The 26,033-nt window shown below is 49.9% G+C and overlaps 1 protein-coding gene across 2 annotated transcripts in view; it reads right to left on the bottom strand.

Annotated features, from left to right (window-relative positions):
* The window catches only part of LOC115079357 (sodium/hydrogen exchanger 11-like), a 561,464-nt gene that overhangs the window by 97,114 nt on the left and 438,317 nt on the right, over positions 1-26,033 (bottom strand). For both annotated transcript variants that reach the window (XM_029582861.1, XM_029582862.1), the window contains exon 6: positions 12,744-12,881. In XM_029582861.1, coding sequence (XP_029438721.1) covers positions 12,744-12,881 — 138 coding nt within the window. The remainder of the gene's footprint in view (positions 1-12,743; positions 12,882-26,033) is intronic.

Below are 26,033 nucleotides of genomic sequence, written 5' to 3'. Positions count from 1 at the left end.
TTTGGCTGACAGCTGGGATGTATCCTTAGCAGTGTGGAGAGGATAACTGGGTAGACAGGAGAAAAAGGCTCTCCAGCCCTGTCATTTACTAAGCTATCATCATGTAAACATGCACTCTGCATCCACAAATAAGATTGATACAATTGCCTCCATGCTAGTAAAATACCTCACCTCAGGCACACACACAGAACCGACCTTCACCAAAGTACAGAAAGACCACACATTATAAATATGGAGATAGAAACTGGAATGGAAAACCAAAAAAAGCCACTCTGCATGCAGTGCAAACCTGGAGAAATGGAAAGAGAAATATAGCACCTAACAGTCCCAGGATCTGCAATAATGCACACAAACTAAGCCGCACAAAGTTACACCTGCATTATGGAACATATAACAACCCTATCTATGAAAAGGCAACACTACAAATATTAAATCAGGTCCGAAACCCTAATACACCTCCTATTAGGAAAACAGAACAAGCCAAGCTGCTATGGAGCCCCACACAGAAATAACTGTAAAACTATATTAATAAATGTTTCAAAACAGCTGATGAACAGAACAACATCCAACAAAACTCATAAAAATTATTAAACATTGTCCAAATATCAATAAAATATTTCAAAACAGCAGACACATCACATAATACTCAATAATTAAAATGGCAGTCAATCAAGAAAAATAAACTTAAAATGCCACTTTTACTTACCATCTCCAGCAACTCTCCTACTCCTTTCCCTTGAAAGCACATACCAGGAGCAGCAGCTCTGTCTCTCACACACACACCCCAGTCATCTCCCTGCCCAGTCTCTGTCTCACACACATCCCAGTCACCTCCCTGCCCAGTCTCTGTCTCACACACACCCCACACACACCCCAGTCACCCTCCCTGCCCAGTCTCTGTCTCACAAACACCCCACACACACCCCAGTCACCTCCCTGCCCAGGCTCTGTCTCACAAACACCCCACACACACCCCAGTCACCCTCCCTGCCCAGTCTCTGTCTCACACACACCCCAGTCACCCTCCCTGCCCAGGCTCTGTCTCTCACACGCCCCAGTCACCCTCCCTGCCCAGTCTCTGTCTCTCACACGCCCCAGTCACCCTCCCTGCCCAGTCTCTGTCTCTCACACACCCCACACACACCCCAGTCACCCTCCGTGCCCAGTCTCTGTCTCACACACACCCCAGTCACCTCCCTGCCCAGTCTCTGTCTCACACACACCCCAGTCACCTCCTTGCCCTGGCTCTGTCTCTCACACACCCCAGTCACCCTCCCTGCCCTGGCTCTGTCTCTCACACACCCCAGTCACCCTCCCTGCCCAGTCTCTGTCTCACACACACCCCAGTCACCCTCCCTGCCCAGTCTCTGTCTCACACACACCCCAGTCACCCTCCCTGCCCAGTCTCTGTCTCTCACACACCCCAGTCACCCTCCCTGCCCAGTCTCTGTCTCTCACACACCCCAGTCACCCTCCCTGCCCAGTCTCTGTCTCACACACACCCCAGTCACCTCCCTGCCCAGTCTCTGTCTCTCACACACCCCACACACACCCCAGTCACCCTCCCTGCCCAGTCTCTGTCTCACACACACCCCAGTCACCCTCCCTGCCCAGTCTCTGTCTCTCACACACCCCAGTCACCCTCCCTGCCCAGTCTCTGTCTCACACACACCCCAGTCACCCTCCCTGCCCAGTCTCTGTCTCACACACACCCCAGTCACACCCCACACACACCCCAGTCACCCTCCCTGCCCAGTCTCTGTCTCACAAACACCCCACACACACCCCAGTCACCTCCCTGCCCAGTCTCTGTCTCACACACACCCCAGTCACCCTCCCTGCCCAGGCTCTGTCTCTCACACGCCCCAGTCACCCTCCCTTTGCAGTCTCTGTCTCTCACACGCCCCAGTCACCCTCCCTGCCCAGTCTCTGTCTCTCACACACCCCACACACACCCCAGTCACCCTCCGTGCCCAGTCTCTGTCTCACACACACCCCAGTCACCTCCCTGCCCAGTCTCTGTCTCACACACACCCCAGTCACCCTCCCTGCCCAGTCTCTCACACACCCCAGTCACCCTCCCTGCCCAGTTTCTGTCTCTCACACACCCCAGTCACCCTCCCTGCCCAGTCTCTGTCTCTCACACACCCCAGTCACCCTCCCTGCCCAGTCTCTGTCTCTCACACACCCGAGTCACCCTCCCTACCCAGTCTCTGTCTCTCACACACCCCAGTCACCCTCCCTGCCCAGTCTCTGTCTCTCACACACCCCAGTCACCCTCCCTGCCCAGTCTCTGTCTCTCACACACCCCAGTCACCCTCCCTGCCCAGTCTCTGTCTCTCACACACCCCAGTCACCCTCCCTGCCCAGTCTCTGTCTCACACACACCCCAGTCACACCCCACACACACCCCAGTCACCCTCCCTGCCCAGTCTCTGTCTCACACACACCCCAGTCACCCTCCCTGCCCAGTCTCTGTCTCTCACACACCCCAGTCACCCTCCCTGCCCAGTCTCTGTCTCTCACACACCCCAGTCACCCTCCCTGCCCAGTCTCTGTCTCTCACACACCCCAGTCACCCTCCCTGCCCAGTCTCTGTCTCACACACCCCAGTCACCTCCCTGCCCTGCATTTCCAGCCCGTGGCTTGAACACTGCCACTCCTCCCACCCTGATGACCCCCTTCTTCCTGCCCCACCAGCCAATCAGAGGCTTCCTCCTTCCACTGGCAGGAAGAAGGCTTCCGATTGGCCCGCGGGGGCAGGAAGAAGGGAGGAGGTTTCCCATTGGCCCACAGGGGCAGGAAGAAGATAGGAGGTTTCCCATTGGCCTGCGGGGGCAGGAAGAATATAAAGGGAAGTATTACTGGGGCTGTGGGACACCGGGAGCCGCAGCACACCAGCTGATTTTATTTTTTTCTCCCTTGGGTGCCTGCTGATGCTGCCTGCTTTTATTGGCTGCAGTGTCTTGCAAAGAAATTTGGGTGGGCCTGAATGGAAAGTGGGTGGGCCACTGCCCACCCAGGCCCACCCGTAGCTACGCCACTGGTCTTAGTTAGTGAGGACCCTGAAGGGTAGTTGGAAGCAAGAGACCCCCGAGAAGCGGGTGTCTAGAGCTTCTACAGGAGTGAGGCCCTTGGAGTGAAAGCGGCGTCTAAGCATGCAGCAGTCAGAGTATTTAAGCCGAAGTCCTTGCTAACTCAAGGTGGTAGAGGAAGCGGAGGCTTGTTATTCCCGGAGGTACTGATGTCATGTGGTGGGGCCACCCCCGAGGTTCCCGCCATGACGTGTATAAGAGCATAAGAAATGTGTGCGCTTGTGCCCTAGGAGGCCACAGGAGTGAGCATGGTGGACCACCATGAGGCAGCTAACTCCTCCCCCTCTGGAACACGTCAGACAAGCAACAGGATCTCTGCATTTAAATCTCTCCCTTTCACACAGGCGTCGCACGCCTAAGGTGCGCGACCAAGGAGCTTGCCCCTTGTTGCGCCCCTTAGTGTCGCCCATTAGTGTTCCCGCTACTTGAACATGCTCACCATTCCTGCTACTTGAACATGCTCACCATACCCGCATATATCGCCCCTCCCACAGACAACCCATCCCCTTTTTTTAGGAGAGATTGGGCATTGAAAAGAGATATAGCTAGTGTGGTGAGGCCCAGAAACTGTGTAAATGGTGAAATCATAATCGGTAGCAGTGATTTGCGCTGAGCAAGGGGGCGGAGGGAAAAGGGTATGGGGTGTCTGTGGGAGGGGCGATATATGCGGGGGATGGTGAGCATGTTCAAGGGGGCTGCTACAAAGTGAAGATAGGGGGGGGAAGAAAGATGAAATGAAGTAGCGGGAACACTAATGGGCGACACTAAGGGGCACAACAAGGGGCAAGCTCCTTGGTCGTGCACCTTAGGCGTGCGACGCCTGTGTGAAAGGGAGAGATTTAAATGCAGAGATCCTGTTGCTTGTCTGACGTGTTCCAGAGGGGGAGGAGTTAGCTGCCTTGTGGTGGAGGGGAGGAGCGGACCCGATCGGAGGGCTGAACGCAGGGGAGCTCAATCCAGGTCCTGAACCCCGGTGGGTCTGTGCCGGACATGCAGGCTAGGAGAGCAGTGGAAGCAGTCAAAAAGAGAAGGTACCTGTGTGAGAGGGAGAGATTTAAATGCAGAGATCCTGTTGCTTGTCTGACGTGTTCCAGAGGGGGAGGAGTTAGCTGCCTCATGGTGGTCCACCATGCTCACTCCTATGGCCTCCTAGGGCACAAGCGCACACATTTTTTATGCTCTTATACACGTCATGGCGGGAACCTCGGGGGCGGCCCCACCACATGACATCAGTACCCCAGAGTATAACAAGCCTCCGCTTCCTCTACCACCTTGAATTAGCAAGGACTTCGGTTTAACTACTCTGACTGCTCTAAGCTGCATGCTTAGACGCCGCTTTCACTCCAAGGGCCTCGCTCCTGTAGAAGCTCTAGGCACCCGCTTCTCAGGGGTCTCTTGCTTCCAACTACCCTTCAGGGTCCTCACTAACTAAGACAACCGCTCCTTGGGGGGTCTTTCTCTCTCTCTACATTTCAGGATATCGGACTATTGGGTATTCGCTCCTTGAGGGCCTACCAGCCATTATATCCTGCACCACGGACCTTCGGTCCCACCATTCTACCATCAGGAAGATGCCTTCATTCCTGTGAGTACCTCTACGATCCAGTGCTCCAGCTCCACCCACCAGCCCGCGGCGTTACCTGCAATGCGGGCTCCCGCCTATCGTGAACAACTGGGTGAGACTATACTTATTGATTCCAGCCCTGATATCTGCGCCATCACAGAGTCTTGGCTTAAAAGCACAGACCATGTTTTCATAAACCAGCTGCCCACGCATGCCTACGACATTTTTTCCATCCCAAGACCTAAAAAAAGAGGTGGTGGCCTCCTCCTAGCCACTAAAAAACACCTCAAACTCAAACTACTAAACATCAATGCGCCCCACAAATTTGAAATCAGCCTTCTTAAATCCAAAAATTACAAATCTGCCTCATATACGCCCCCCCAGCCTGCCGGAACACGACCCATCCCCACAATCTCAATATTGACACCCCTGCTGTAATACTAGGAGACTTCAACCTCCATGGGGACGCCAATCCCACCACCTCGTCCTGTGAGATCTTCTTTTTATGTTGAATATATTTTTATTGAGAGATTGTACACACAAATCACAATGCAACAGGAAAGAATAAACCAATACAGGTACACCAGATATGCACATTAAGTTGCCATGAAACTGGAACACTCTTTTCAGGGATAACCCAACCAATCCCTACTGTTCTCCCACCCCCTCCCCCCGCCCTACTCAAACACCGCCCCCTTCCCCCAAACCCCCCACCGAAGACCAGAAACCCATGCAGATACCGTCCAGACAATTCCACTAAAGCACAGTTAATCATTCAGGGCCAAGCTGCGAGCCCTATGAGGCAAAGATTGCAAATATGGTTCCCATGTGTGCAAGAAAAGTTTCCGTCGCTTGGGTGAAGTCCGAGCATGAATCGCCTCCAACTGCATCAGTCTATGAAAGTGAATCCTCCACAGCCAAAATGTCGGCGGGTCCGGGTCACACCAGTGTAGTAGAATGATCTTCTTCCCCACTAGACCCACCTTTTGAAGCAATATCCGGGGGCCAGACTCCGCCACCAGGAAGCGAGTTACGCAATGCAGTAACCAGAGGTAAGGAGACATTGGTAACTGAACCCCAACCAGCCCTCCCAAATACAAAGCAATGCGCCACCAATAGTTCACCATTGAGGGACATCCCCAGAAAACATGCGCCAAGGTCCCCAGCCCCACCCGACAGCGCGGACACTGAGCTGTGCTAATAACACCCGCCTTATAAGCCAATTGTGGTGCCAAATACGCCCAGCTTAAAAATTTAAGATGCATCTCCCGAAAGTACATGTTCCCAGTAATTTGAAGGACATTTCGTAAACTATGCAAGTAAATATGGGAGGTCATCAAAAATATACCCTCGCGGTTCCAACGATCAACAGGAATGACACCAGCCTCCTTCTGTGAGTGCCTGATCAGCTGCCTGTAGTAACTGGACATAGAGGGCTCTTTAGTATGATCAAATTGAAAAAAACCATTCAAAGCTTTAAACACTGTCATATGTTGAGCTGGAGGACCCAGGCTGCGCAGATAATGTCCCAATTGCACATATCCAAAAAAATGCTGCTTAGGCAGCCCATACAGTTCACACATTCTGGTAAAAGATAGCAGCTGCCCAGTGTCATCTAAAGCGTGTCCCAAGTATATTACCCCTTTCTGCTCCCAAATCCTAAAGTAAGAAGTGGTAGACCCTGGGGTAAAGTCCAAATTCCCCCTAATGGGGGTAAAGCACGTGCAATAATTTGGAAGCCCTAAAAGGTTAGTGATAAGCCTCCACGTTTTCCGCACCGGCTGTACCAACGGGTGAGTCACCAACGTTGGTGGAAGCCTGGGATAAGGAGTCATAAGAATGTAACTCAAAGCGATCGGTCTTGTAAACGTGGCCTCAGCAGTGCTATTTAAAAAAGGGGACTTCCCCAATAGCCAACCCCTAATCAAACGAGAGTTAGCTGCCATCCCATATTGCAACAAATTGGGGAGACCCATACCCCCCCAACGCCAAGGGTGTTGTAACTGGTGCAATGGCAATCTGGCCTTTTTCCCATGCCAAATAAACCGGCGCAATAATTTGTCCACCCGAGCCAGATCCCTGGCCAGCAGGAGCAGGGGAAAGTTTTGCATAACATATAGCCATTTGGGTAAGACCACCATTTTGAACAAGTTGATCCTTCCCCCCAGAGAGAGCGGCAAATCATGCCATGCCGTTAATTTGTCTTGAGTGGCTTTTAGTAAGCGGGACACATTACTACGATACATTTGATGGATATCTGCGGTGAGAATGATCCCCAAGTACGTGAGAGAGTCTCCAGCCCACTGCAGAGGAAATACACCGTCCCATCGCTCCCGAAGGGAGGCGGGGAAAGCCAAGGCCTCCGACTTATTCCAATTAATACGCATCTCCGAAAAGGTAGCGTATTGTTGGAACAAATCTAGTAAGGTAGACAGGGACCGAGACGGGGAAGTAAGAAAAAGCAAAATATCGTCAGCAAATGCTGCATACTTGAATATTTCACGAGTCTGCCCCTCCTGGAAAAGAATGCCCCGTATGGAAGCAGTGGACTGGATGGCTAGTAAAAAGGGTTCCAAGCTTAAAACAAAGAGGAGGGGGGACAACGGGCAGCCCTGGCGTGTGCCACGCTCCACCATAAACAGGTCCGTCAAACCCCCATTAACCCATAGACAGGCCTGCGGGAGCCTATACAAGAGCTGGATCGCTTGTAAAAAAAATCCCCCAATCCCCACCTGTCGCAAAAGCTGAAACAGATATCCCCATTCCACCCTATCGAACGCCTTTTCAGCGTCTAAGCTCGCCACCAAATAGGGATCATTTATTCTCTGACAAAGTGCCATGGCCGTAACCACCTGTCGAACATTCCGTAGGGCATATCTCTGTTTAACAAAGCCTACTTGCCCCGGCTGTATCAAAGAGGGCAAAAAATGCCCCAGGCGGTCTGCCGATATTTTGGCCAAAATTTTATGATCCACATTTAATAGGGAGATAGGTCTATAAGACTCTGGTAACAGAGGGTCTTTACCCGGTTTCGGGATAAGGGTGACATGCGCCAGATTCCCCCCTGATGGGAAGGCTCCCCTGTCGATTAAGGAATGAAAAACCTGGGGAAGGATAGGGGCAACAGAATCTGCCATAGCTTTATAAAATTCTGAGCTGAACCCATCGGGTCCTGGTGCTTTCAATTTGCTCATCTGCTGTATAACCCGACGAACCTCATCCTCGGATATGGGTTCATTTAAACACAGACTTTGCGCCACCGTTAGGCAAGGCAACTGGATCCTGTCACAAAATGCCTCCCATTGGGACACATCCCATCCCTCGGACCGGTATAATCCAGAGTAGTATGTCTGAAAAACCGACCTAATGGCCCCTTCCTCCGTCACTATCTGCTGCCGGTGGTTTTTTATGGCCGGGATGATCTCGTCCCTCTAGCTGACTGTACCAATCTGGACATCAGCTTCCCCGACTTCTGCCCAAACTGAAACAATTTATATTGATAAAACAACAGGCTTTTTTTTGTCCGTTGATGAATGAGTGAATTAATAGTCGTTTGCAACGAGAGAAAGTATTCCCTATTAACCGTGGTATTACCCTGCAGCAAAGTCCTCCTAGCTTTATGTAATTGGGCACTCAAAGTAAGGATTCGTTTATCTATAACTTTTTTCCTATGGGAGACATACGATATTATGTCCCCTCGGAGGACAGCCTTGGCAGTTTGCCAAAAGAGAACAGGGTCATTTCTATGCTGCGCATTAGATATGGCAAAAGCATCCCAACAATCCTTCAAATAGTTTTGAAAAGCGACATCATCCGCTAAAAAGAAGGGGTACCTCCATACTTTGGTAGCATGCTTTGCCAAGGGATTAGTGAATTCAATCCAGATCTGCGCATGATCAGAGATCACAATGTCCTCTATCCCTGCCCCTCCCACCGTAGAGAAACCATGTGTGCTTACCAAAAAATAATCCAGTCTGGAGTGCGTGGCATGGGCCCTAGAAATGTGAGTAAATTCCCTTTCTTGAGGATGTAATGTGCGCCACACATCCGTCAGATGCAATGTTTTCTCAAACAGGGAAATCCCCTGACTAGGAGGGCTAGGAATGTGGGTCGCTGAGGACTTGTCAAGAGTGGGGTCTCTGATAGCGTTAAAATCCCCGCCCACAATAATCAAATCCTCAATGTGTGGCAGTAAGAGAGCACAGAGCTCCTGGTAAAAAGAAGCCCGATACACATTAGGGGCATAAAGGTTACATAGTATTATGGAAGCATGGTTAAACTCTCCCACCAGAATAATGTATCTGCCCTTTGGATCTTTAAGTTCCTTGAGGACCTTAAAAGGAAAGGACTTCCGAATTAAAATGGCCACTCCCGCCGATTTGGAACTAGCGGAGGCATAGTGCACTGAGCCCACCCAGCGCTGCCGCAGCTTAGCATGCTCTGCGTCCAATAAGTGGGTTTCCTGCAGGAAGGCTACCGCGGCCCCTCTCCGCTGCAAAGCCTGCAAAATCTTGGTGCGTTTCATAGGGGAGTTGATACCCCCTACATTCCAGGAATAATAGCAAAAGGTGTTACTGCTCATGGAGGGTCGAAGTTAATGAAATGCATGAAACAGAGTACATTGCCAAATGCATGGAGATAGGGACCTCCCAGCTGAGCCCCTTCCCCCTGAGACAAGAAACTGAAGTGCCTGGAGAAAAATACAGGGTCCCCCGTGAACCCAAAACAGGTCTCTGGTCCCCAGCCATCCCCCCTCCCCCAATCCCCCATCCCCTCCCCTTCCCAAACCCTCCCCCCCCAACCCCTCTGACCGAACCCCCTGGAACTCACCATCCGAGGACAGTGAGTGGAGATCACAGTGAACTAAGCTCGGTCCCCCTTCCCCCCCCCCCCCCCCCCATCCCACAGTAAACAAAGCTTAACAGTAGAATACATGTTGAACCGTAATATAGGCAACCAGCCAAACCACAAATGAAACACCCAGTGGGAATTCACACAACGAGAGTGCTTCCGCGATCACTGCTAGTTTGTCCCCTGCCACCGGGTTCTATGGCCCGAGCAGCAAGGCATAGAGTAAGCCAAAACACCATGACAGTACACACGGTATAGTCCATTCCATATGAGTGACTGAAACACCCCCCGAGCCTTCAGGGGAGAGGCGAAGGGAGTCCAACAAAACTGAGTCCCTCGCCGGAGAATCGACCCCTCCAAATTCAAAGTTAATACTACACCCAGCAGAGTCAGGTGGTGGGGACACCCTGCGAGGGCAATGCCTGCAAATAGCGCCGTGCTGCCTCCACCTCAGTAAACCAACGGACTCCTTCTGCAGTTTGCACTCTCATCTTCGCCGGATAAACCAGCACGGCACGGATACCCCGCTGGTAAAGCTGTGTACAAAATGGCGCCAAAAGCTTGCGTTGTTGGGACACCACATAAGAGAAATCCTGAAAGATTAGAACCGGTTGATTTTCATAACTAGGCTTAGTCCCCCTCTGAAAGGCTCTGATGATCTCCGCCTTATGTGAAAAGTTAAGAATTTTGGCTATGATTACTCTGGGTTTCGTCTGGCCTTCTCTTTTAGGGCCCAGGCGATGCGCTCGCTCCACGCGGAGAGGGCCCGGCAATCCAGTAAGTTTCAAGGCCTGCGGCAGCCACTCTTCCAAAAAACTAGGCAGCTGAGCCTCCTGCAAACTCTCCGGCAGCCCCACTAACCGTATATTAGCACGCCTGGACCGATTTTCCAGGTCCTCTATCCGTAGGGCCTGCTTTTCCAGTGCAGCTTTTAAGTGTGCCACATCCGCCTGCGCCGCGTGGAGGCCATCTTGATTTGCAGACACCCGCGTTTCCATTTCAGCGAACCGGCGGTCAAATGCCCCCATGCCAGTAGTTATTTCTTGTAGCTGTTCGGAGATTTTCTTCAGCTCCGGCGTTATCGCCGCGAGGACTGCCGCTGTTAGCTCGGCCGCGGTGCTGTTGGCGGGCATACCGCTCTCAGTCGACTCCACTCCCACTTCCGGGTTAGGCTCGGGCGCGCGGGCCCGCTCCTTATCCTTGTCTTTTTCTTTCTCTTTTTTCCCGGCTCGAGTCGCCATCTGAGGCGTAGACGACGGAGAGGAGGTTCGGCTAGGCAGGCGCTTGTCTCCCAAGGGCCAACGAGTTCGCAGATGCAGGGGGATGGGTCAGGGAGCGAGGGCCCGAGCTCCGCGACGGGGGATCACAGCCCCTCAAGATGTCACGTGATCCTCCCCTTCACATTAGATCAGGGTGCAGGAGAGGAGAAAAAAACCAGACGTAGATTTGCAGCAAACACTGTGCGGCATGCAGGATTCAATTCATTAGGTAACTCACTCTGCCGGGTGCCATCTTGGCCATGCTGCCGCTGTGTCTTCACTTCTTGTCGGGCCCGCAGCTCCCTGACACCGGCGATTTTCAGCGGGTAAGCCTCACAAACTGTGCCTCTTCACAGCACAGCCACCCGGGGCACAGGATTGGGGCTGCAGGGGGAACAAGATCTGTGAGCGGGGTCTCGTGGCGGCCGCCATTTTGACAGGATGAGAAGGCAGCCTGCCGCGGGCACCTCCGCCTCCGGCATTTCACAGACACCGGCAGGAACAAAACCGCGGGCCGCAGGGAACCCCCGGCGTCCTCCCCCAGCTAACCGGAACAAAATCGCCGCGTTTTTCGGGGGCTAGAGGGGGAAAAACGGAGGTGAAGCCGCGGAGCTCAATCGCCCGGCTTCCTCGCTGGTGACGTCATCACCGGAAGTCCTGTGAGATCTTCTTTAACTCCCTACTTGCCCTTGGTTTCAGACAACTCATCACCTCCCCCACACATAAAGCAGGTCATACCCTTGACCTTATATTTGTCAAGTCCTGTATATACTCTCCCCACTCACCTGACAATATCCCTGCCCCATGGTCAGACCACTCTCTTATCAATGTACTCCTCTACATAAAATTGCCCTCCTCTGCCACCCCTACACATATTAACAAAATCTCCTTTTGCAAACCATGCGCCACTGAAGACCTCATCTCTGCTTTCGACAATTTTACCAACAACCTAGACCTCACCAACCCCGATGCTGCCCTTTCCTCCTGGAACAAGCTCACCACTACCATAGCCAATGAAATGTGCCCTATCGTCAATAAAGAAATACACCACTCTCAGTCAGCAAAAAAACCCTGGTACACCACTGATTTAAAAAAGCTAAAAAACTACCTTAGAAGTAAAGAAAGAACCTGGCGCAAAAACCCTACTCCTAAGCAAGCAGCCATTTACAAATCTACACTACCCGCCTACAGACTCTCTACCCTCCAAACTAAGCGCAACTATTTCTCTGCAAAAATCCATAATTACCAATTCAACGCAAATGCTTTATTCTCGTATGTGGCAGAACTCACTAAATCTACCCCCCTGCCACAGATGAACAAGACAATAGAAAATGCGAAGAACTCACCCTCTATTTAAAAAATAAAATATCAAACCTCCTCCTAGCCTTCCCTTCCATCCCCTCTCCAGCCAATCCGCTCCCCAAAAATCCCAACCTCAAATTCGAGTTTCTCGATTTAACCTCCGCCAAGGAAATCAAATCCATTTAAAAAAAATCAAACCTGCTACACACACCTGTGACACTATCCCCACTAAAGCACTCCTTTCCATTCCCTCCATCATCGCGAAACCCTGTCCAACATAATCAACTGCTCCCTCTCCCATGGCAAAGTCCCAGACCCCCTCAAACTTGCTGATCTCAAGCCTCTTCTCAAAAAGCCTACCGGGTTTGTTAAAATAATTCTGAAATACATTTTTATGATTAAGTATTATAGTAATTTCACTGCTTTGTGTGTCTGTTGCCAAAGCATTGATTGCAGGTTTGAGCAGATACAGTCCAGTATATTGTCATTTCTGGAGAAAATCTAATTAGATCTTTCTAGTTGAGAAGTAAGAAAGGTTCTTGTGCATAAGAGCCTCATTCTGTTGCTCAGATGTTCAGTTTCTTAAATACGATACTGAGATAGATGTACCCTTGTCTTAGTTTAGCAATTTTCATAATTTTGTACTATGATCTCACTAGACAAAAGACTTACCTGGTAAGCTATGTTGTCTTTCAAAGTATTGACAGCAATACGGATTGCAATTGACAACCACAGTTTATACTCTAGAGATGGAAATTCCATGAAAGCATCAAAGGCTTCAAATAGATCGTTGATTGAGATAAAACAAGTCTACAAAAAAACAACATGTTGCAAAATAAGGAATGAATACAGCTGCAAAACTCAGCTAAAAGAATTAGAGTAGATACAGCTTTTGAAATACGACTTAGGACAGAGACATCATTCAAACAGTGAAAGTCATGCAAAAATAAGGAAATTAGAAAGGTATACAAAATCTGTCAAATTAAATATAAAGCACAATAGGTCAAAAAGAATTTGAGTAACAATGTCACAATGCAATGTTATCCAAGGAATCTGACAAGAGATCAGCAGAAACATCCTCCAAAGACATATCTATATTTTTTTTGTTAAACTTTTTTCCTCGTCATAAGAGATTCTTCGGCCAATTGATTAGAATATTTCCAGACATAATAAGAGAAATTCAAATCTGTCAACAAAAGTTTTGGTCTTTAAGATCTCAAGCTGTTACTCTAAAGGCTACCCTTGTGGAGGAGTAGCCTAGTGGTTAGAACAATAGGCTAGGAGCTAGGTTAGAACAATAGGCTAGGAGCTAGGGAAACCAACATTAAAATCCCACTACTCCTTTAAGTTTGAGCAAGTCACTTCATTCTCCATTGCCTCAAGTACAGACTTAAGGCTAGATTTACTAAGCATGATAATATGCGATCAGGACCAGTGTATTTGGCATACTGAGCGAACCTTTGGTCATATAACCTGTAGAAATTTCATATCAAAACTGGTCATTATGAAATTTCTTATTAGACCAAAACTCTTAGCTTTATATTACTCTGAATTTATAAAAATACTTTCAAAAACAAGCACCAAAAAGAGGTTGCAATTTTACTTCCTGTTTCTGCTCAGATGTATGCTTTCTGATAATATGCAATCAGGACCAGTGCAAGAGTATTTGGCACACTGAGCGAACCTTCGGTCATATACATCTAGAGATTTTATATCAAAACTGGTCATTATGAAATTTCTTATTAGGCCGAAACTCTTAGCTCTGTATTAATCTGAATTTATACAAAAATACTTTTAAAAACAAGCACCAAAAAGAGGTTGCAATTCTACTTCCTTTTTCTGCTCAGATGCATGCTTTCAGATAAAACCAAGCAGCCCAGACATCCCTGGACTCTATTCTGCCCCCACCACAGCCAAGCTGGATTCCACCAATTACACACAAGAAAAACGTGACACATAATTTGGATGCAAACGCCGCAGCCATTTATTACAGTCCCTAACAGGAGAGTCTAATTTAGGCGTCGAGTCCAGTCAATAATGTTTACAAAATTGACGCTGGGCAGGTGCCAATAACTCTGGTTTCTGCCCAACAGAGACATGGGGTCTCACACTCAGTGAGCCCCTGGAACAGGCATCGTGACCACCAAGCACATTTACCTCCCTCACTTAGTATTACCACAAAGCAAGCCCTGCCAGAGCCCCTCCCCACGTATCCAGCCATTGATCCGTCAAGGCCCTGAGCCTGGGCCTGACATTGATCATTCACGGCAAACAAGTGAGTGCCCTTAGGCCTCTCATGTATATATTGGTACCACCCAGCTTCCTTCTAATGCCTCTGCATTTACAAATGCTTTCCTGGACTCTGTCGCCACCGCCGCGACAGAATAACAGATAGAGTTAATTGTTAGATAGCGGGTTTTTGCCTATCTACTCAAAGGGAGGAATAGGTGGGGAAACCAATCCGCTCAGGGGCTGAAGAGGAAGAGGCTGAGCCGAGAGGAGCCGGGTGGTTTTCAATTACCTGCCGGCCATCCTTTCCCTGACACAGCGGCATGCGCTCCCTCCTGGCCAATTGTCCTGATGACATTGCTGCTCTTGACTCCAGGCCTTCTTCACCTCCTGAGACTTCGTGTCCATCTTAAACTGGCAAATACTCCGATGTTGATATTGTTCAGATACCCCTGAGGAAGCTTGCTTTGTGAAACACCGGCCGTGTAGGGCTGTGTTTATACCTTGCATTGAGAGATTGCTTATCAATTCTTCTTCACATTGTCAATGGAGTTGAGTGTCTATCAAAGACTGTTTTTGAAAGTCCTTCTGACTTTTTAACTTCACGAAAAAAAATGTTCAAAAATTCAAAAAAAAAATAAATTTTTTCAGCTAATAAAATTAAGTTTTTTAGTGATGGTGAATGATTAGAGGACCGGTTGGGTTTTGGGTTAAAATCACAACGTCTGGCTTGATGACACAGTCACTTAGGTTATAATTTAAATCTTATTCGGTTGCCCTTGTTACTGACAGATTTCAATTACCCCAATATTGACTGGGTAAATGTATCATCGGGACATGCCAGAAAGATAAAGTTCCTGGATGGAATAAATGACAGTTTTATAGAGCAATTGCTTCAGGAACCGACTAGAGAGGGAGAAAGTTTAGATCTAATTCTCAGTGGAGCACAGGATTTGGTGAGAGAGGTAACGGTGGTAGGGCCGCTTGGCAATAGTGATCATAATATGATCAAATTTGAATTAATGACTGGAAGGGGGACAGTAAGCAAATCCACGGCTGTCAAGCTAAACTTTCAAAAGGGAAACTTTGATAAAATGAGAAAAATAATTAGAAAAAAACTGAAAGGAGCAGCTACAAAGGTAAAACGTGTGCAAGAGACTTGGTCATTGTTAAAAAATACCATCCTAGAAGCACAGTGCAGATGTATTCCATACATTAAGAAAGGTGGAAGGAAAGCAAAATGATTACCGGCATGGTTAAAAGGTGAGGTGAAAGAAGCTATTTTAGCCAAAGATTTTCATTCAAAAATTGGAAGAAGGATCCAACAGAAGAAGATAGGATAATGCATAAGCGTTGGCAAGTTAAATATAAGACATTGATAAGACAGGCTAAGAGAGAATTTGAAAAGAAGTTGGCCATAGAGGCAAACACTCACAGTAAAAACTTTTTAAAATATATCCAAAGCAGAAAGCCTGTGAAGGAGTCAGTTGGACCATTAGATGATCGAGGTGTTAAAGGGGCACTTAGAGAAGAAAAGGCCATTGCAGAAAGATTAAACAATTTCTTTGCTTCAGTATTTACTGAAGAGGATGTTGGGGTGATACCCGTACCGGAGAAGGTTTTCATTGGTAATGATTCAGATGGACTGAACCAAATCATGGTGAACCTAGAAGATGTGGTAGGCCTGATTGACAAACTGAAGAGTAGTAAATCACCTGGACCAGATGGTATGCACCCCAGAGTTCTGAAGGAACTAAAAAATGAAATTTCAGACCTATTAGTAAAAAGTTGTAAGCTATCATTAAAATCATCCATTTTACCAGAAGACTGGAGGGTGGCTAATATAACCCCAATATTTAACAAGGGCTCCCAGGGCGATCTTGGGAAACTATAGACCAGTTACCCAGTGCCAAGAAAAATAGTGGAAAGTGTTCTAAATATCAAAATCACAGAATATATAGAAAGACATGGTTTAATGAAACAAAGTCAGCATGGCTTTACCCAAGGCAAGTCTTGCCTCACACATCTGCTTCACTTCTTTGAAGGCATTAATAAAAATGTAAATAAAGGTGAACTGGTAGATGTAGTGTATCTGGATTTTCAGAAGGCGTTTGACAAAGTTCCTCATGAGAGGCTTCTAGGAAAAATAAAAAGTCATGGGATAGGTGGTGATATCCTTTTGTAGATTACAAACTGGCTAAAAGTCAGGAAACAGAGAGTAGAATTAAATGGACAATTTTCTCAGTGGAAGGGAGTGAGCAGTGGAGTGCCTCAGGGATCTGTATTGGGACCCGTACTTTTAAATTTATTTATAAATGATCTGGAAAGAAATACGATGAGTGAGATAATCAAATTTGCAGATACAAAATTAATCAGTGTAGTTAAATCACAAGCAGATTGTGATAAATTGCAGGAAGACCTTGTGAGACTGGAAAATTGGGCATCCAAATGGCAGATGAAATTTAATGTGGATAAGTGCAAGGTGATACATATAGGGAAAAATAACCCATGCTATAGTTACACAATGTTAGGTTACATATTAGGAACTACCACCCAAGAAAGATCTAGGTGTCATAGTGGACAACACATTGAAATCATCAGTTCAGTGTGCTGTGGCAGTCAAAAAAGCAAACAGAATGTTGGGAATTATTAGAAAGGGAATGGTGAATAAAACGGAAAATGTCATAATGCCTCTGTATCGCTCCTTGATGAGACCACGCCTTGAATACTGTGTACAATTCTGGTCGCCGCATCTCAAAAAAGACATAGTTACGATGGAGAAGGTACAGAGAAGGGTGACCAAAATGATAAAGGTGATGGAACAGCTCCCCTATGAGGAAAGGCTAAAGTGAACAGAAGATGAGTGATGTCTCAGACTGCGAGTGTCTCTATCTCTGTCTCACTGTGAGCTGTCCAAAGGCACTGCAGGCTGCTCTCTGCAACAGTGGTTACCTCTGAATTGAGGAGGGAAGTGACTACGCTCACCGGATTCCTCACCAAGTCAGGATATGGTGAAAAACCTTGGTGTGGGGATGGTGATCGAAATGCAGTTGGGGAATAACGAGGCCATCTATCCCACCTGGGCCATGGGTCGACATTGTAAGGCCGGTAACCCCAGTAATGCGTTACACCGTCTGGATCCCCATAGGGGTGACCATCGTAGTAGGGCCACCGGCACGGCCTGTGCCATAGGCCGGGACTGGTGTGGAAACACTCAGATGGTGAGCGGGAGGCTGGCCAGGATGGGGATCTATACTGCATCTCATCCGATGGGGATCTGTACCCTATCTCATCCCTTTGGCTACATGAGTTCCTAATCCTGGGCTTGCAAGGAGATGCCGAGGCATGTTTCTGTGCAACCAGCTGGACTTTGTGCCCCTGCATCAGGTGCTGCATTGGTAAGGATAGGCAGGATGACTTGCGTCTGGATGACTGACCGATCCTTGATTTCCTTAGGGATGAGATGTGTCATATTGGTGCTGAGGGCACCGATGCTGCTGCTGCTGCCTTCCAACACTTTTCCTCCTTTGCCCCTGTATTAGACAAATTATGCTTTCCAATAGGGGTCTTCTGGGACATTCCCCCACACTTCACAGTTCCCTTATTAATAACATTTGCTCCTCGAGGTGGTCCAGGTGCCCTACCTCCTCCCCGTCAGGTTTTAGCTCCCCTGCAGTCAGAAACACCAAAGGGCACGAGAACCATTGGGATTGGGGCCAGAGGGTTCCAAACTAATGGGCACCTCAGGGCCTGGGTACCTAAAACCCCTGTAGCGCACTGTGCTGGGGCCTGACAAGCTACAGCCGAGGAGTTGGACCTTAAGGATATTTGTACAAAGTTTGACAGCATCTCCTTACGATAATCGCAATCCAGACGGGTTTCGGCCGAATCGCAACAAATTATGAATATATTATTAATTTCTTTTTGGGAGTACGACAGGAACCAGCAGGAGCGAGGTGGAAAATGGTGGACAGCTCTAATATTTAGAGCCTAATGGGCTGTACAGCCCAAGGTGCCACTGCAAACCTCCCCACAGAAAGAAAAAAAAGCTTGAACTTCCTTTAAAGCAGGAATTGGAAAACATTGCACTAAAAAGAAAAAAAAATGTATAACAGAAGCTCTGAGAACTCACCCGGAAGACCAGGCATGGAGCTCTGAAACAGGAAGAAACCGTTCTGCTTGGGGGCCAAGAAGGAAGAGGCTGAGCCGAGGGGAACCAGGGGGTTTTAAATTGCCCGCCAGTTATCCTTCCCCCAAAACTGTGGTGTGTGCTCCCACCCAATCAGTTGGGTGACCCGGCATCGGGGCACATCCTGATGTCATCACTGCTCCCGATGCTGGGCCAATCTGGTGGGAGTAACATCACAGGAGGTGCCACCATGCCACAGCACCCCACAGCACTGGCAGCACGATGCTGTTGCCATTCCTACCAGCATGCGGAGGAGACAGGGTTGGCCTCCATTCCCCTTCGGGCGGAGGCAAGGCACCGGTGCGGCAGGGGTGGCTGCCGCATGGGTGCATCGAGTGCCCCCACACTTCCCATAATCAGGAAGTTGTTCTGAGCCAGTGTTATAGTTTGAATTCTTACATATGCTGTACAGATATGAAAATTATTCCTTACCTGCTAATTTTCGTTCCTGTAGTACCATGGATCATTCCAGACGGTGGGTTATGTCCCCCGTCCAGCAGATGGAGTCAGAACAAAACTCTCAGGGGAGGTCCCATATAACCATGTCTCCCCTGACTCAATTCTCAGTAAACAGACTATCAAAGCCGAACGAGAAGAGATTAGAAGAACAGAGGGATCAAGTAACCAAAAACAGAACAAACGCCGGCCAAAGGCTCAGCAACTAGATTTGGAATTAACTATAAACTGTGAAACTTGCAAACAGTACTGTGCGGAAGACAGACCCGCAGTACCAGCAGTACAGAGAAAGAAGAATGTTAGAGACAGGTAAGCAGGGATGTCCCACACACAAATACCCCCAAAAACGAGGGAGGGTGTCTGGAATGATCCATGGTACTACAGGAACGAAAATTAGCAGGTAAGGAATAATTTTCATTTCCCTGTATGTACCAGGATCATTCCAGACGGTGGGATGTACCAAAGCTTTCCCATCACGGGTGGGCCCCAGACAGCCCTGCCCGAATGACCCTGTCCCCCAACTGACCGTCCGACGGCGCTCGGACGTCTAGGCGATAATGCCTGGTGAAAGTGTGAAGCGACTTCCATGTGGCCACCCTACAGATTTCCTGGGCGGGAACGGAGGAGCTCTCCGCCCAGGAAGTTGCCTGGGCGCGAAGAAAATGCGCCTTGAGTACCAACGGCGGAGTCTTACCTGTTCCCAGATATGCCGCTATGATTGCTCCCTTCAACCAGCGAGCAATGGATTGTTTCGAGGCCATGTACCCTCTACGGGGTCCCGACCAGAGGACAAATAAATGATCGGAGAGCCGAAACTCATTAGTCACCTCCAGATAGTGTATCAGAGACCGCCGTACATCTAGCTTGTGCAGATCACCCGGCTCCAAAGAGGGGAAGGATGGGAGTTCCACCGACTGATTAATATGAACCCCCGAGACCACCTTAGGCAAGAAGGATGGCACCGTATGCAAGGAAGCTCCGCCAGGAGTAAAGCGAAGATATGGTTCCCGACAGGAGAGAGCCTGCAACTTCGAGATCCGACGTGCTGAGCTGATAGCCACTAGGAAAACTGTCTTGAGCAGGGGTGGGCAATTAATTTTCCCATGGGGCCGCATGAGAAATTGGGATGGTTTTAGAGGGCCGGACTAATATAATTAACTCAGTTCTCAATAGCCCTACTTATGAAAAGACAGCAGTTTACCACCAATGCATGTCCTCTGAGAAAACACAACAAATAAGACCGATACAAATGCTTACATGCTAGCAAAATATCTCATCTCGGTAACAGACACAGAACCGACCTAACATACTCCCAGGATCTGTAGTAATGCACATAAACTAATCCGCACACAGTTACACCTGTATTATGGAATACACTCAAACAGGAGCAACCCTATCTATGAAAAGGCAACACTACAAATATTAAATCAGGTCCTAAAAACCAATACACCTCTTATTAGGAAAACAGAACTAGCAAGCACTATAGATCCCCACACAGAAATAATTGTAAAACTATACTAATAAGCAGAATAAATGTTTCAAAACAGCTATGAACAGAATAACATCCAACAATTAAAAACTCATAAAAACTATTAAACATTCTCCAAACACCAATAAAATATTTCAAAAAAGCAGACATCACACAATTAAAATGGCAGTCAAGAAAAATAAACTTAAAGCCACCTTTACTTACCCCCTCCAGCAGCTCTCCTACTCCCCTTCCCTGCAGGCCGTGGCACACACCAGAAGCAGCAGTAGAAGCTAAGCTCTATACTTATGGTCCTCTTCCTTAGTGCCCATGTCTCTCACACACACACCATACCAGTCATGCCCCCATGACCAGTTTCTGTCTCTCACACACCAATCATCTCCCAAACAGTCTTTGGCACACACACACCAGTCACCTTCCTGAACAGTTTCTCTCATGCCATACACACACACATACAGGCTTCCCACTCCCGTGTTCTACTTACATATATGGTCTTCTCACTCTCATAATCACTTTCTCTGTCTCTCTCTCTCACACACACACACTCACTCACCAGTCTCTCACTCCCATGCTTGTTCTCTCCACATGCACAGGCTTCTCATTCCCATAATCACTTTCTTTCTCTCTCTCACACACACACACAGGCTTCCCACTCGCCAGTTCTCTTTCAGATATACAGGCTTCTCCCTCCCATGCTGTGTCTCACACACACCCAGGTTTCTCACTCTCATGCTCACTCTCTTCACATGCACAGGCTTCTCATTCCCATAATCACTTTCTCTCTGTTACACACACACCAGTCTCTCTCATTTCCATGCTCACTCTCCACGTGCACAGGCTTCTCATTCCCTGAATCACATTCTCTCACATTCACACACACCAGTCTTTTTCTCTCACACACACAGTCACCTTACCAAGCAGTCTCTCTCTCTCATGCATGCACACTCACCCAGGTTTCTCACTCCCACAACTCCAGGCTTCCTTCGCTCATGCTTTCCCACATACCCAGACTTCTCACTTCCATGCTTTTTCTCTCTCACACACACACACATCAGTCACCTCCCTGACTAATGTCTCACACTCTCATATACACATCAGTCATCTCCCTGAGCAATCACTTTCATTGTCTCTCACATACATACACACATCAGCTCTCTGACCAGTCAATCACACACAGGCTGGCTGGCTGCTTCTCACTCTCTGTTACTCACTTCCTCTCCCCCCCCCCCCGAGCACAAATGGGAGCTGCAGCAGCCCCCGCAGGCCAAGAAAGAAGAATCCCATCGGCCGCGGGAGGCTCATGCTGCTGACTCCTTTCTCGATTACCGGCTGCTTCAATTGCTCGGGGACCGACGCTGCAGCCGACGCGGCACGGCTCTTTCTCCTTTCCGCGCACCGCTCCGTGTATCACTTCCTGTTCCGGGTCACGGGAGGAAGAAAAGGCCAGCCGCGGGTGCCACAGCTTCTAACACCGCTGCTGTTACCACTGGGCTTGAATGTGCTGACAGCCCAGTGGCAACGGCAGCGGGAGAGACCGGGAACGCGCGCCGTGGACTGGCAAAAAACTCCCACGGCCCGGTCCCGGTCTGCGAACCGGTGGTTGGGGACCCCTGAAAAAAGACCACGAAAGGCGGAACTGTGACATACCGTATTTTTCGCTCCATAAGACGCACCTGACTATAAGACGCACCTAGGATTCAGAGGGGGGAAATAAAAAAAAATAAATTTGTGCTAAACCGGCTCTGCGTCTGGGCGTCTTATGGAGCAAATTAGGGGATTGCATAGTTTTTTTTTTTCTCCCCATTTTGTTTTCGGGTCTGGGGAGGACCATTTCGGTCCACTCCCCAGATCAGAAAACTTTTCTTTCTCTGGGAACCCCTCCCCCCCAAAAAAAACCCATCCCAACCCTTTAAATTAACAACCCCCACCCTCCTGACCCCCCCAAGACCTGCCAAACGTCCCTGGTAGTCCAGCTGGGGTCCAGGAGCGGTCCGGGAACGATCTCCTGTGCTTCGGCCGTCGGCTGCCAGTAAACAAAATGGCGCCGACGGCCCTTTGCCCTCACTATGTCACTGAGACTGACCAATAGCAGCGGTCGGTCCCAGTGACATAGTGAGGGCAAAGGGCCGTCGGCGCCATTTTGTTTACTGGCAGCCAACGGCCCATGCCCAGGAGATCGTTCCCGGACCCCCGCTGGACCACCAGGGACGTTTGGCAGGTCTTGGGGGGGTCAGGAGGGTGGGGGGGTTGTAGTAAATTAAGTCGGCAGGTCTGGGGGGGGGGGGGTCAGGAGGGTGGGAGGGGTTTGTTAGATTTTTTTTTTTTTTTAATATTCGCTCCATAAGACGCACATACATTTCCCCCCCACTTTTGGGGGGAAAAAAGTGCGTCTTATGGAGCGAAAAATACGGTATGTAGGAAAGAAACCCGAGCGAAGGCACGCTGTCCGATTGGCCGGCAGCACCGGCCAATCGGGCAGCGTGCCTTCGCTCGAGTCACTCCCTCCCCTCCACCGGACGCTGTAAAAAAAAAACCCAGTTCATTCTCCGCTCCCTCGCTCCCCGATTGGCCGGCCAATCGGGGAGCGAGGGAGCGGAGAATGAACTGCTGCCTTCCCTCTGCAAGGGAAGGCAGCGTGCCTCATTCCCCGTCTGCTCTCAGCAGTGGGCGGGCCGGTCACAGACCGTAGGCGGGCCGGATTCAGCCCGCGGGCCGCCCCTTGCCCAGGCCTGGTCTCGAGGGTGACATCCTTGATGGAAGCGGACTGCAAGGGCTCAAAAGGTGGACTGCAGAGGGCCTGAAGCACCAGGTTCAAGTTCCATGACGGGCATGGTGGTCGGATTGGAGGTTTTATATGCTTCACCCCTTTAAGGAAATGCAGGATATCGGGATGGGAAGACAGAAGGCTGTCCTCCACCCCCTGACGAAAAGCTCCAAGAGCCGCCACCTGAACCCGGAGAGAATTATAAGCAAGACCCAGATCCAGTCCCGCCTGTAGGAAAGAAAGTATCTGTCCCACCGAAGCTTGCTGTGCCTGAATGTCATGCGAGCCGCACCACTCCTAGAAAATCTTCCACACCCTAACGTACATGACCAACGTGGACTTCTTACGCGCCCTTAATAGTGTGGAAATAACGGGCTCGGGGTAACCGCAATGCCTCAGTTTGCGCCTTTCAAAAGCCAAGCCGCAAGACAGAAGCGATCTGCCGCTGGAAAAAATATTGGTCCCTGACGCAGGAGCCGCGGTAGGTGCCCGAGTCGGAGCGGGTCGCCCACCGCCAGGTGGAGGAGGTCCGCGAACCACGGCCGTCGAGGCCACTCCGGCGCCACAAGTATTACCGGACCCTGATGGGCTTCTATTCTTCGAATAACCTTTCTCTCCAGCGGCCACGGCGGAAAGACATACAGAAGAACCTGACGTGGCCATGGCAGTACCAGCACGTTGACTCCTTCCGCTCCATGTTCCCTTCTTCGACTGAAGAAGCGAGCGGCCTTTGCATTCCTGGCCGTTGCCATGAGATCTAAGCGGGGAGTTCCCCGGTGCTTGACTATCAGATCCATCACCTCTTCCGAGAGTTCCCACTCTCCTAGATCCAGGTGCTGTCGACTTAAGAAGTCAGCTTGTACGTTGTTGACGCCCGCTATGTAGGAGGCAGCCAGACGCAGGAGATGAAGCTCCGCCCATTCCATCAATCTGTCGATTTCCAACGATACTAGTAGACTCTTCGTGCCCCCCTGACGGTTGATGTATGCAACCGTGGTGGCATTGTCCGATAGTACACGCACTGCTCGACGGCGTACCAAGTGTAGGAATCCCTGCAGGGCGAGCCAAACAGCCCTGTCCTCCAGTCGATTTATGGGCCAGGTCGATTGCTCCACCGACCATCGTCCCTGAATTGAGCTGTCCTGACAGACCGCTCCCCAGACCGATAGACTGGCGTCCGTGGTCACCACCATCCAGTCCGGGGGCTCCAGGGACACCCCTTGCACCAATTGATGAGGATCCAACCACCAACCGAGACTTTTCCTCACGGAGATTGGAAGTGGAAGGACCGCCTGGTAATTCCGAGACACCGGCTTCCACCGGGAAAGCAATGCTCTCTACAGGGGACGGCACCAGGTCGATGGTGGAGGCCATGGTTCCCAGGACCTGAAGATAGTCCCACGCCGTCGGAGCCTCGAGAGCCAGGAATCTGAGGATCTGCTCGCGTAGAGCCTGCGCCCTCTCCGGGGTGAGGAACCCCATGGCTGCACGCGTGTCGAAGTGCGCTCCCAGGAAGTCCAACATCTGGGATGGATGTAGCTTGCTCTTCGTGAAGTTGACGATCCACCCCAGGGAATGAAGGAGTCGAATCACCCTGTCGACCGCCTGAATCCCCTGCATTTGCGACTTTGCCCAGATGAGCCAATCTTCCAGGTAGGGATGCACCAGGATTCCTTCCCTTCTGAGTGCCGCTGCCACTACCACCATAATCTTCGAGAAAACCCGTGGGGCCATGGCCAGCCCGAAGGGTAGGGCCCGGAACTGAAAATGCTGCCCCAAGATCTTGAATCGAAGGAATTGCTGATGGGCTCGATTGATCGGAATATGTAGGTATGCCTCCGTAAGATCCAAGGAGGCTAAAACCTTCCCCGGGTGCACCGCAGCCAGCACCGAACGGAGCGTCTCCATGCGGAACCGCGGTACCCTGAGGGAGTTGTTGATGGTCTTGAGATCCAGAATGGGACGGAAGGTCCCTTCCTTTTTGGGCACTACAAAATAGATGGAATAGTGGCCCTGGCCCAATTCGGAGGCCGCCACCATCGCACCCAAAGCAAGAAGACGATCTAGTGTCTGCCGGACGGCCCGGTGCTTGAGAAGGGACCCGCAGGGGGAGAACAGAAACCTGTCTGGAGGCGTGCGCACAAAATCCAACGCCTAACCTTGTCTTAGAATACTTAGGACCCATTGGTCTGAGGTTATTTGGACCCATGCTTCGTAGAAAAGCGCAAGTCGACCCCCCAGCCGGGGAGTCGACTCGTGGGTCCCTCTGGCATCATTGGGATGGCTTCGGAGCGGTGCCCGTCCCGTGTCCGTCCTTTTCAGGCCGACAGCCCCGAAAGGACCGATTCCAAGTAAGCGAACGAGAGGAAGGAGCCCGAGGCGGCTGCTGTCTCGTGGAGCATGTCTTACGCTGATTACGATACCTATTTCTGTTGATATTGAAAGCTCTATAGGAGCGGGGGTCGATCCTCAGGCAGCTTATGAACCGCATTCTAGTTGAGTGACTTAATGATCTGATCCAGGTCTTCTCCAAACAGGTACTTGCCCTTGAAAGGGAGAGATCCCAGGCGGGTTTTGGATGAAGCATCAGCCGCCCAGTTCCTTAGCCAAAGAAGACGATGCGCCGACACCGCAGCCACCATGGTTCATGCTTGTACTCTGATAAGATCGTACAAGGCATCTGCCCCGTAGGCGACCACGGCCTCCAACCTGTCTGCCTGCTGGGCCTTTGCGTCCGGCAGGGTCTGAGACGTGAGCCGCTGTTGTACCCACCGAAGTCCTGCACGTTGAGCCAGCGAACGGCAGATCGCAGCCCGCATGCCTAGCGCTGAGACC

Source organism: Rhinatrema bivittatum, chromosome 17 (genome assembly GCF_901001135.1).
Source record: "Rhinatrema bivittatum chromosome 17, aRhiBiv1.1, whole genome shotgun sequence".
In the NCBI taxonomy this organism is placed as follows: domain Eukaryota; kingdom Metazoa; phylum Chordata; class Amphibia; order Gymnophiona; family Rhinatrematidae; genus Rhinatrema; species Rhinatrema bivittatum.
The sequence above is the reverse complement of the archived record's forward strand: the minus strand, read 5'-3'. Positions and strand labels throughout refer to the sequence as shown.